We start from the raw sequence: 11,835 nt of genomic DNA, 5'->3' as shown, positions 1-11,835 counted from the left end.
GCCCATTAACAGGGGTAAGTCCTGCAGCGAAATCCTCTACAATTTGTGGTCCCCATACATGGGGATCATGTCTTGTTTAACTATAGTAAATTTCTTATAAAAACTATCATGCAGTGCTATACATAATTATAAATCTAATAAATTTAAGTGCTTATCTAATCTGTTTTTAAACATTGTCAAACTAGTGCTATTTACAACCGTCTCTGGCAATGCATTCCAGAAGTCTACCACCCTATGACTAAAGAAATATTTTCTTATATCTAACCTGCAGCCTTGCTTTCTAATCTTCCTGCCATGATTTCTAGTCCTATTTCCTCCTCTAAGGTAAAGAAAGATCTCACATCTATGTAGTTTGTATCTGAGAACATTTTAAATAACTCTATCATATCCCTCTTATACATCTCCTCTCAAATGAAAACATGTTTAATTCCTTTAATCTATCTCTATACTCCAGGCGCTTTAATGCTGGTATCATCCTAGTTGCTCTTCTCTGAACTGCTTCTAACATGTTGATATCCTGCCTATAGTGGGGTGACCAGGCCTGTATGCAATACTCTAAATGGGGCCTAACATAGGAATTATATAAGCTACGCACCACTTCCTTACTTTTATAACTAACATTTCTATTTATAAAACCCAGGATCCTATTTGCCCTATTTCTTGCTTCTAAACATTGCTTTGAAAATTTCATAGTCCTGTCTATCACTACTCCTAAATCCTTTCCTTCCTCTACTGCCTCTAGCCAACATCCCTCCATCTCATAGTTAAAGTTTGTGTTGTCTTTACCTAAATGCATAACCTGACACTTTTAGAATTAAACTCCATCTGCCACCTGTCTGCCCATGCTATCAGCCTGTCCAGGTCTCGTTGTATTCTGTAATTGTCCTTTTCACCCTGTACTGCACATGCTATCTTAGTATCATCTGCAAACTTTGATACTTTGCTACTAATTCCTATATCTAAATCGTTAATGTACACCAAGAAAAGAAGAGGTCCTAGCACTGATCCTTGGGGTACCCCACTAACCACTTCCTTCCACTCAGACATTGCCCCATTTAATACTACTCTCTGTTTCCTATCAGAAAGCCATTCACTAATCCAATCAACTAACCTACCCCTATCCCATGTAGTCTCAATTTGTACACTAGCCTCCTATGCGGTACCTTATCAAACGCCTTGCTAAAATCTAGATATATAACATCTATGCTATTTCCATCATCTAACTCCTTGGTAATATATTCTAAGATATCGAGCAAATTTGTAAGACAGGACCTCCCTGATCTAAAGCCATGTTGGGTATCTCTAATTAATCTATTCTCATTTAAATGCTCCCAAATACTACCCTTAATGATTTTCTCTAGTATCTTACATACTATACTAGTTAAACTGATCGGTCTATAATTATTCGCATCATCCTTCCTACCTTTTTAAATATTGGAGTAACATTAGCTAACTTCCAGTCCTGAGGTATCTCAGCAAACCTAAGTGATCTTTCAAAGATTAACTTAAGTGCTTCAGAAATACTGTCTACACCCTCCCTAAGTACTCTGGCATGTAGCTCATCAGGACCACTGGCTTTCCTATCGTCTAGTTCAAGAATAAATTTCCTAATAATTCCCGGTTTTATATCAATATTTTCTAAAGCTCTTAAACTACTCGTCGCACTGTTTGTAACAGGATTTCCTATTCTTTCCTAGTAAATACTGAAGAAAATTGTTCATTCAATAATTCTACTATGTCTTCATTTTGATCCACTACTACACCATCTTTTCTGAGTGGTCCAATCCTATCCTTATTTCTTTTATCACTGACCTTGTAATAACTATATAATTTTTGGGATCTTTACTCCCAGCTCTAGCTAGTTTTATCTCTGCCTGCCTTTTACTTTTTTATAACCTTACTCAAATCATCCCTGACCTGTCTGTACCTAATCAAATCTACATCTTCCCACTTTTCTGCAACTCTCTGTATGCCCTCTTCTTCTCTCTGATCTGGCTACCTATCTCATGAGTCCACCATAATGGCTTCCTGTTTCTCTGCCTTATATCTTTGTAAGGGATACACTGCATCACTATACCCTTTACTACAACCTTAAAAATATCCCACATCTCCTGTGCAGTTTTATTTCCAAAACTATCTTCCCAGTTTACCTCTCCTAATAACTGACGTAACCTACCATAATTGCCTTTCTGATAGTTTGGGACTCTAGTCTTATTCACTATATTATCCCTACTGGAATTAATGATAAATCTAATTATATGATGGTCACTGTTTGCTAAAGTCTCTCCTACCTCAACTTCCTTTAAACAATGCTCAATATTTGTTAGTACTATGTCTAAAACCTTCCTCCCCCTAGTAGGTTTATCTACCATCTGCACTAAATAGTTATCCTGAAAACTTTCCATAAACTTATTTTCACTAGCATCTCCTACCATCCTCTCCCAGTTTACTGACTTAAGATTAAAATCCCCAAAGATAATTGTCTGACTAGTACACCCCCTATTTATCTCATCTACCATAAGGTTGTCTACATCTGCTGACTGGTTAGGTGGCCTATAAAAAGCTCCTACTCTAATAACCTTACTTTTGTTTACTCTAACATCCAGCCATAAGGACTCTACTCTGTTATCTACCTTAATACCATTAACCTGACTGGAAATGAAGGATTTTTTTACATAAATAACTACTCCTCCGCCTATCCTACCAATTCTCTGGTGTAAATACATAATGTATCCATCTACTTCATATTCTTTCCTATTTTCCCTAAACTTTTCCTCATTTACCCATGCCTCTGTGACACATACAACATCTAAGTCCTCCTCAACTATATAACTAGATAACTCGTCCTTCTTGTTCCTAAGACTCCTGGCATTTAAGTCCTGCTACCTTCCTAGATGCTGTCTCCTTATTTGGAATCCTAATCTTATTCTCTCCTATTTGCACCTGGAAATCTTTCCTAATCTTTTCACTATCTCTGTTTATCCTATCTAATTTATGTCTAGCATCTTTCTTCTGGAATGCATTTGCTACCTCACCCCCTACACTCCATCCCAACTCCCCCTCCAGACATCCACTCAGCACATCCACACCCTTCCTACTCAGATGCACACCATCCCTAGCATACAAATCCCTTCGCCCATAGAACCTATCCCATACATCCACAAAGCTGACACCCACATCCTTACACATCCCTTTTACCCGATCATTCACACCAATGGCTCTAGACAACCATTCCCTGCTAACATACACACGAGGCAAGATTCCTGACACTACACACCTCCTACCACTCTCCCTTATCTTGCCTAACATTTCCCGAAATCTTGCCACTAACTCCTCCGACCCACCTGCTCTGACATCGTTCCCACCTACGTGCAAAACTACTACACCCTCCTCTCCATCCCCCAACCCTCTTCTGCACCTCCTCACTCACTGCCTTCACACCTGCACCAGGCATACACACGTTCGTCCTCCTATCCCTGTCTTTCCCACAGAAAGTGCTATCTAAATACCTAACCTGAGAGTCACCCACCACACACACCTGAGGTGTGCTAGGCACAACCATCCTCCTCCTCTCCTCTACCCCCTTCTTTCTCCTTTCACTCACCACAACCACTTCATTCACTCCACTCTCACTTTCACTCTCCCTCCCCTCCAACAAACCGAACCTATTTTCACACTCAACAGGTTTAGTCCTATCCTCCCTAACTGCCTCCGCTTTCCTTCCCTCGCAACCTGCCATCTCTGCCCATCCTGACTACTATCTTTCCCAGTCTGGCTCGCCTGCTCCCTCTTCCCCACTCTGCTCTTCCCGACAGAGGGCCAAGCCACCCTGTCGCCCTCAGAAGGTCCAACCTTCGGCCTAACACTGATCTCCTGCCTAATTTTTCCACTGCCTCCCCAAGCCTCTTAACCTCCTCCTTCAACTCAAAGATGAGAACTTCGTTCGCACTTTTCCCCTCACTTAGCTTTCTGATTTCCTCTCGCAATTCTCGGTGCTCAAGAGAAAGAACTAAATTCTCGCTCTTGAGCCTACACACCATACACTCAGAAAAGTCAACGACCTTCCTGTCGTGCCCACACATCTCACACACAACAAACTCTCCCAATCCCATCTCAACACTCTCTTTCACGCACTCAATCACACTCTGATATACCTCAGTAGCTACCGCCATACTAATTTACAATCTGTTAACTCACAAACAAATAAAAATACTTGGTGACGGCGGGGTGGGGGAACCGCGGTGGTGGGGGGCCTAAGTGAGGTCAACTAATCCTCTTTCAAGGTCAACTTGACAGTTACAAGCCTAGTCTCCTCGCTCTACCAAAATACTTTTAACTCACAAACACTGATTCTAACCACTATTTCACTCTAATCTAACACTTGCAGTACACACTTTCACTTCACTAACACTCAAAAGCACCACACACAGACACCAAGCACAAACACCACTCGCTAACTATAAAAACCACAGCCAAAAACGGAGCGCACACACAACACGGCCACTCGCCACCGCAGCTACACAGGGAATAGTAGTAGTAGTAGTAGTAGTGAGAGTAGTACTAATAGTAAGATTAGCAATAGCAATATGGGTAGTAGTAGTAGTAGTAGTAGCAGTAGTGGCAACAGGAGCAGCAACAACAGTAGCAGCAACAGCAGCAGTAGCAGCAGCAGTAGCAGCACAGCAGCAGCAGCAGCTGCTGCTGCTACTGCTACTGCTTTCTCTCTCTCTCTCTCTCTCTCTCTCTCTCTCTCTCTCTCTCTTTCAGTTCTCTGCACGAAAACACACACACAAAAAGAAAAAAAAGTAAATAAAAAAATACACACAGACAGACACACAAAAGATAAATAAATAAATAAAAAAATACACTGCACCAGTATCCCTTTCGTTATGCACTTATTATCTTGGGCGACTTTAATGCTGTCACTGGCACTGAGTTATGTGTTGGTCCCCATGGCTCTGGTACCAGGAACGACAACAGCTCTTTCCTTCTGAATCTTGTAAGATCCGGAAGGTTGAGATTTTCAGATTGGTGTCAGAGACCAGTGGTGCACCACTGGACTTGGTTTAGCAATGCCGGAGGGGTAGCGAAGGAGATCGACCATATCCTTGTTAGTACTCGTTGGAGGATCCTTCATAACTGCAGGGTTTTTTTGGAGTGCCGAGTTCTTTGCGACTGATCACAGGCTTGTTTGTTGCTACTCTCAAACCTCCAAGATGTGACCACACTGTGTTTCATCTTGAGAAACTGAAGGACTTGACTTGTGCCCAGGAGTATGCAGTGACAATCTCCAATCAGTTTGGATTTCTCGACACCATCGAGGATCCGGTAGAGCTATGGGATTCCTTCAAACGTCAGACTCTTGAGGCTGCCAAGGATTGCGTTGCGGAGCGCCCAAGGTCACGGAGTGGCTTCGCCTCGGTAGGGACGCTGGACAGTTTTGAACAGAGTCGCGCTACCAGACTTGCTGGGAACCGCGACCAGTAGAGGGCTCTGTCACGTAGGACTAGAGCTTTCCTGAGGATAATTAAGGAGAGGTATGTCAGGGGTCTCGCTGAGGATGTAGAGTATTATTTAAATGCTAATGACCTCCGACCTGCCTATCGAGCCATGAAGAAACTCCGCTTCAAGTCTACATCTCAGGTGAGCGCTATTCGAACATCAGATGGCCGCCTCGTATCGGACGCAAATGGGCAGAAGGCTCGTTGGGCTGAGTACTTTTAGCAGTTGTTCACAGTGGATCCTCCAAGCGGACAGCTCCAAACTGCAGGGTTACAGATGCTGGATGCTGATCCACCCATTGACGAAACTGCATCCTCCACTGATGATGCCAAAGAGGCTGTGGCTAAGTTGAGGGGTAGAAAGGAAGTTGGCATCTGTAACATCAGTGCAGAGCTGCTCAAAGCGGGGGATGAAGCCATGATGCATGGGTTACATGCTGTCTTGACTGCTGTATGGCATTCAGGGGAAAGGGGACCGTCAGGACTTTAACAACTACCGCTGTATAACACTGGTCAGCCTATCAGGCAAGGTGCTTGCCCATTTGCTGCTGATGCGTATGCGCAGTCACCTGTTGAAACACCAGAGACCTAAACAGTCTGAGTTCACGCCCAGTAAGTCAACAACTGACCTGATCCTAGCGCTTCGCGTACTGGTGGAGCGCCGACGTGAGTTTCGATAGGGGATGCTTGTAGGCTATGTCAATCTCAATCAAGAAGGCGTTTGACTTAGTGCATCGAAAGACTCTCTAGGATCTTCTGCATCTCCGTGTGATTCCTGCAAGGATTATTGGTCTATTAAGTGGCCTCTACTCCAGGACTGTGAGTGCTGTGAAGTGTCCAACTTCTTCCCCGTCAATACGGGAGTATGGTAGGGATGCGTGCCTGCTCCATCACTTTTCAACATTTGCATGGAGCATCTGTCGGCAATACTGAGATTACAGATCTTATTTTTTGCCGATGATGCAGTAATCTTTACTGAGTCACTGGAGGTTCTGGTAATGGCTCTAGAGGCACTGTACGAGGTAGTGTAGTGCATAACAACGGTGGGTCGAGCCAGGAAGTTGTACGGCGGATTGGCCTGGCCCACGGTGTTATAGACTCGCTCAACACGAGTATTTGACGTTGTCGGTACCTGTGCAGATGGACATTGATTCGGATCTTCAAGTCGCTGATGATCCCTGTCTTAATCTACGGTTGTGAGACATGGATGCTAATCACCGATCTGAAGAGGTGAATTGATGTCTTTGGTACTAGATTCCTATGCAGGATCATGGGGTACAGCTGGTATGACCGTTTCAAATCAATGATTGCTCCATAAGACTGATTCGAGGCCGATTACCAGCATAGTCTGTCAGCGCGAACTGCGATTATATGTGCATGTGGCACGCTACCCGGAAGCCGATCCTGTATATCGGGTTGTCTCCGAAATGGATAACCCAGCATGGAAGAGGCCAAGGGGACGTCCACAGAACTCATGGCTGCGGCAGGTTGATGCCTCCTACTGGGAGTTACTTGGCATGGGAAGGGAAACTGCATGGAGACTCGTGAGGTATGACCGCCTGGAGTGCCACCATAAGGTAGACGAGGCGACGTGCCCCCAGGCGTATGCGTCCCATGATTAAAATAGTCAATGAGAAAATAATGAAAGGATGTTAAAGTTGCTACACGATATCAGTGAATATAACACAAGACATAAGTTAATAGTTGGAGATATTAATCTGCCTAATGTTAAGTGGGAAAACTCAACTTGCCGGTATGGAAATGATAATTTAAGTTTAAACTTTATTGAAAATGTTTAAGGGCTGTTTCTTTCTTCAACACGTTACAGAAATTACAAGGTTTAGAGGAGAAAATGCTTGAAACTCTTGATTTGGTATTTACGGATGATTACTTATTTGTAGAGAATATTAGGTTTGGATGCCCGCTGGGGAAAAGTGACCATGGCTGTGTGCAATTCGTGTGGTATAGAGCCACAGAAGAAAGAGTATAAGAAACATATTTATATGAAAGAGCGGATTACACTAAACTGGGTGAATTATTATCCATAAAGTGGGATGAATATCTTAACTACTAAGATGTAGATGTAATGTGGGATAAGTTTAAAAAGAAATTCCTGGGAATTATCGATATTTGTGTTTCGAAAAAGGAGTTTGTAAGTCGGGAAAGGCTGAGGAAAAGAACAAATCAAGGCTTGACGATGAATAGGAAATTGTGGTCTAAGATTAAGGAAAAACAGAGACTTTGGATGAGACTTAAAATAATGAATGAGGCAGGAGAAAGCATCACAAGAGAGTACAGCCTGGTAGATTTAGAGTACAGACAACTTAACAATCAGATCAGTTGAGAAAGAAGGAGAGCAGTGAAAAATAATGAGAAAGTAATTGCTAAAAATGTTAAATACAAAAATATGTTGGAAATATGTACATTCAAAGACAAAAACTGCAGCCGGTATAAGAAATTTTTATATGAATAAAGAAAAAAAAAACACCAGAAACACAAAATGATAAGAGAGAAAGCAACAGTATCAGCGGAGCTCTTCAACACAATCTTCACTAGGGAACCTGAGGGAGAAGTACCAAACATGCAGGTGAAGGATTTTATTTGTGAAGATGTTAAACTCGCTATTGATAATTTGAAAAGGGACAAGACACCAGATTCCGAAGGAATTCACCCTAGGATAATTAAGGAGGCGAGGAACAAAATAGCATGCCCATTACAAATTATACTTGATTTATCAATAAAGCAGAGGAAATTCCCCAAAGATTGGAAGTTTGCAAATATTACAGCAATACACAAGAAAGGAGATAGAAAGGACCCAGAAAGTTATAGACCGGTTAGCCTGACTTGTGTAATTTATAGATTAACGGAAACCATTAAAAGATAAATTATTGATCATCTTAGAGCTTATCACAAGGAAGAAATATGGTTTCATGAGTGGACGTTCAACAGTGCTTCAACTAACAACTGTAATGGAAAAATGGACACGTATATTAGATGAAGTAGGAGTTGTGGATGTCGCTTATTGTGATTTTAAGAAGGTGTTTGGCACGGTGCCTCACAGACGATTGTTGGAGAAAATAAAAAGCTTCAATTTAGGAGGTAATATCTTGAAATGGATTTCGGATTTTCTAGGAGGAAGACAACAGCGGGTAATTGTAAATGGTACAAATTCTGACTGGAAGGAAGTGATAAGTGGAGTGCCTCGGGGTCAGTCCTGTCTTGTTTGCTATGTATATTAATGACCTCCCAGAAATAATATTAAATAGCGAGATGTTTTTGTATGCGAATGATACCAAAATATTCAGAATGATAAAGGATGAGAGGGACTGTAGAAAATTACAAGATCTCAATAGAATGAATGAATGAATGGTCAAAGAAATGGTTATTAAGGTTTCACCCAAAGAAATGTAATTTGATGAGAACTGGTAAAACATATACAGATATGCTTCAATATACTATGGATGAAGATTTGAACCAGATTAAAGTACAGAAAGATATCCGGGTGAAGATTGACCAGGTGTTAAATTTCAAGGAACATTTTGCGGAAAAAAAATAAAATAAAGCTAATGAGATGGTTGGGTTAATAAGAAGGACATTCATTAGCATGGATGAGGAAATATTTAAATCTTTGTACGTGGCATTGATTCGACCACACCTGGAATATGCCAATCAGGTGTGGTGTCCTTACATGAAGAAGGATGTGGAGGTCTTTGAAAGGGTTCAGCGCAGGGCAGCAAAATTAGTACCGGATTTGAAGAAAAGAAAGGGTGAAGAAACTTAGACCTACCAACGTTGACATATAGAAGATCAAGAGGAGATATGGTGAAAACCTTCAAAATCATCAATGGAGTATATAACAAAGATGTATGTGGAGGCTTGTTTAAAATGCAGGAAGGATTGCTAACTCGTGGTCATGGAAAGAAAAAATTTAAGCAAACAGCAAGATTAGATATCAGAAAGTATTCCTTTTGTAATAGGGTGGTGAATAACTGGATAGAACAACCTCCCAGATAATGTATGTAATAAATGCTAAATCAGTTCAAGAATTTGAAAGGAAATTAGACAATGCATGGAAAAAATGATGAGCAAAGATTTAATCATACTGAAAAAAATAAGGAGTCTCGATCACAAGTTTAACCACACGACCACAAGATCTGGGAAATGTAAATCAGAGCTGGAGTCACAGGCCTCAACCAGCCTCTTCCAGGAGTCGTCTGTGAGTTTCTTTTAGTTACAATTCTTCATTAGTAGTGCCTACTCCTCTCAAGTGTCTCATCCCAAGTGCCTCATTTACTTCTTCGTTCTCTCTTCCTCAAGTCAAATTTCGTATTTCATCAATTTCTACTTTATCGTTCTGTATCTTTATCCTGTTGGTGGTAAGACTTAGGGACAAACTGCTATATGTATGTCGGTATTTTCTTTGTAATCTTTTGTGATCTACGATTTAACGTTATGTGAATGACAGATTCGTTCTTCCTCACCAGGTATACATCCGGCCAGACTCGTTGTGGGCGATAGGCGCGATGACGTTTTCCTCGCTAGGCGTGGTTGTGACGGGCGTTGTGGTGTGGGTATTCGTCAAACACCACGACACGCCCATAGTGAGAGCTTCCGGAAGGGAGCTATCCTTCGTACTGCTCTCCGGGGTGTTTCTGTGCTACGCCATCACCTTCCTCTTGGTACTTAAGGTGTGTGTGTGTGTGTGTGTGTGTGTGTGTGTGTGTGTCACGTGTCACATACTTTCTTCTATGTTTCGCCGGTGATTCTCTCTCTCTCTCTCTCTCTCTCTCTCTCTCTCTCTCTCTCTCTCTCTCTCTCTCTCTCTCTTCTCTCTCTCTCATGGATCGGCAACTAAAAAATATATAATATTTATTTCTTAGAAACACCTAGTAGATTTATTAGTCTCACTTATAACACTTTGGACACTCGCGTCATCTCGATACTAGAAACCAAAATAACTCGCCAATTTCTACTCTTGTAAGACAGTGAAAGAGTGAATGAATATAACAAAAGACAATAATAATAAGGGAGAATATGTATAAACTAATTAACAGTAAGAGAATGTGTATAATTTGTCTTGATGATGAAAAATTTAAGTCTTGTATCGATGTCGTTAGAGGGGCTTCTTATGAACGGAAGTGTAAGTAAGTAGGTAACTGTGCTAAGATGTAAATACACGTGCATACTTACAAGTATGGACGTGACGGAATGAGTTTAAAACTCATTTTACATAACAACTTTTGGCCGTGATAAATAATACATTTATTCCTTCCTGTGTGTGTGTATGTGTGTGTGTGTGTGTGTGTGTGTGTGTGTGTGTGTGTGTGTGTGTGTGTGTGTGTGTGTGCGCAGCCCTCCACAGTGGTCTGCACTATTCAGAGGTTTGGCCTTGGGTTCTGCTTCGCCGTGATCTACAGCGCCCTGCTTACCAAGACTAACAGAATAGCCAGGATCTTTAACGCAGGGAAGAGAACGGCCAAGAGACCCTCACTCATCTCCCCACGTTCCCAGCTGTTCATCTGCTTCTGTGGCGTCTCCGTGCAGGTTAGTATGGATAATGAATGAGTAAGACGTGTAGAGAAGGTAACTGTGTGAATAAACTACTTGTGTGAAAAGGGTAAGACGAGGTGATGATGTAATTGGATGTCTTTAAGTTTTGGAAGAGGTAAAAGGGAGTCTTACCTATGGGAATGACTAGTGGAGGAAAGATAGAAATGGTAGAACTAATGTAGAAGAGAGAGAGAGAGAGAGAGAGAGAGAGAGAGAGAGAGAGAGAGAGAGAGAGAGAGAGAGAGAGAGAGAGAGAGAGAGAGAGAGAGAGAGAGAGAGAGAATGAGAGAGCTTTGATTTTGTTTGATAAATTTATTACGCACATATAACAGGAACAGGAACATGATGTCGATGGTTTTTGGCTAAGGGGATGAAGATTCCGGCGTTGTTATTAGTTGTTATTATGGAGCAACTTCACAGGGGCGATGCATTGCTGCAGTTGATAGAGATCATTAATGGCTGGATTTTTATACCATACCATGTGGGCTTTTCACGGGAATTTCTGGGCTAAAGGGGATACTTTTTGTGGTACCTCCTCTCTCAAAGCCCACCCGCTAGGAAACCATTGCCCCGAGTGAGGAAGCCCAACCTACACTCGGACCGTAGACAGGATTCGAACCCGTGCGCTTGGAGACCCCTCGGACCCCAAAGCACGCATGGTTCCACTGTACCACGGCGGCCACAAAGGTGTGATGGTCATCGGTGCTCCCAGAAAGAATTACTACATATATAGTACAGGTCAACTCTCTAGAATGGTGAAGCCAGGAGATTTCGCGAGTTAAGA

General features: G+C 42.0%; 1 protein-coding gene across 1 annotated transcript in view; it reads left to right on the top strand.

The window, feature by feature from the left end:
- LOC123500526 (metabotropic glutamate receptor 4-like) overlaps positions 1–11,835 on the top strand; it is a 182,482-nt gene that overhangs the window by 129,367 nt on the left and 41,280 nt on the right. The window contains exons 11-12 of the mRNA XM_045249219.1: positions 9,986–10,189; positions 10,854–11,045. Of these exons, the coding sequence (XP_045105154.1) occupies positions 9,986–10,189; positions 10,854–11,045 (396 nt within the window). The remainder of the gene's footprint in view (positions 1–9,985; positions 10,190–10,853; positions 11,046–11,835) is intronic.

Source organism: Portunus trituberculatus, unplaced genomic scaffold, assembly GCF_017591435.1.
Source record: "Portunus trituberculatus isolate SZX2019 unplaced genomic scaffold, ASM1759143v1 PGA_scaffold_393__7_contigs__length_557757, whole genome shotgun sequence".
Taxonomy (NCBI): Eukaryota; Metazoa; Arthropoda; class Malacostraca; order Decapoda; family Portunidae; genus Portunus; species Portunus trituberculatus.
The sequence above is the reverse complement of the archived record's forward strand: the minus strand, read 5'-3'. Positions and strand labels throughout refer to the sequence as shown.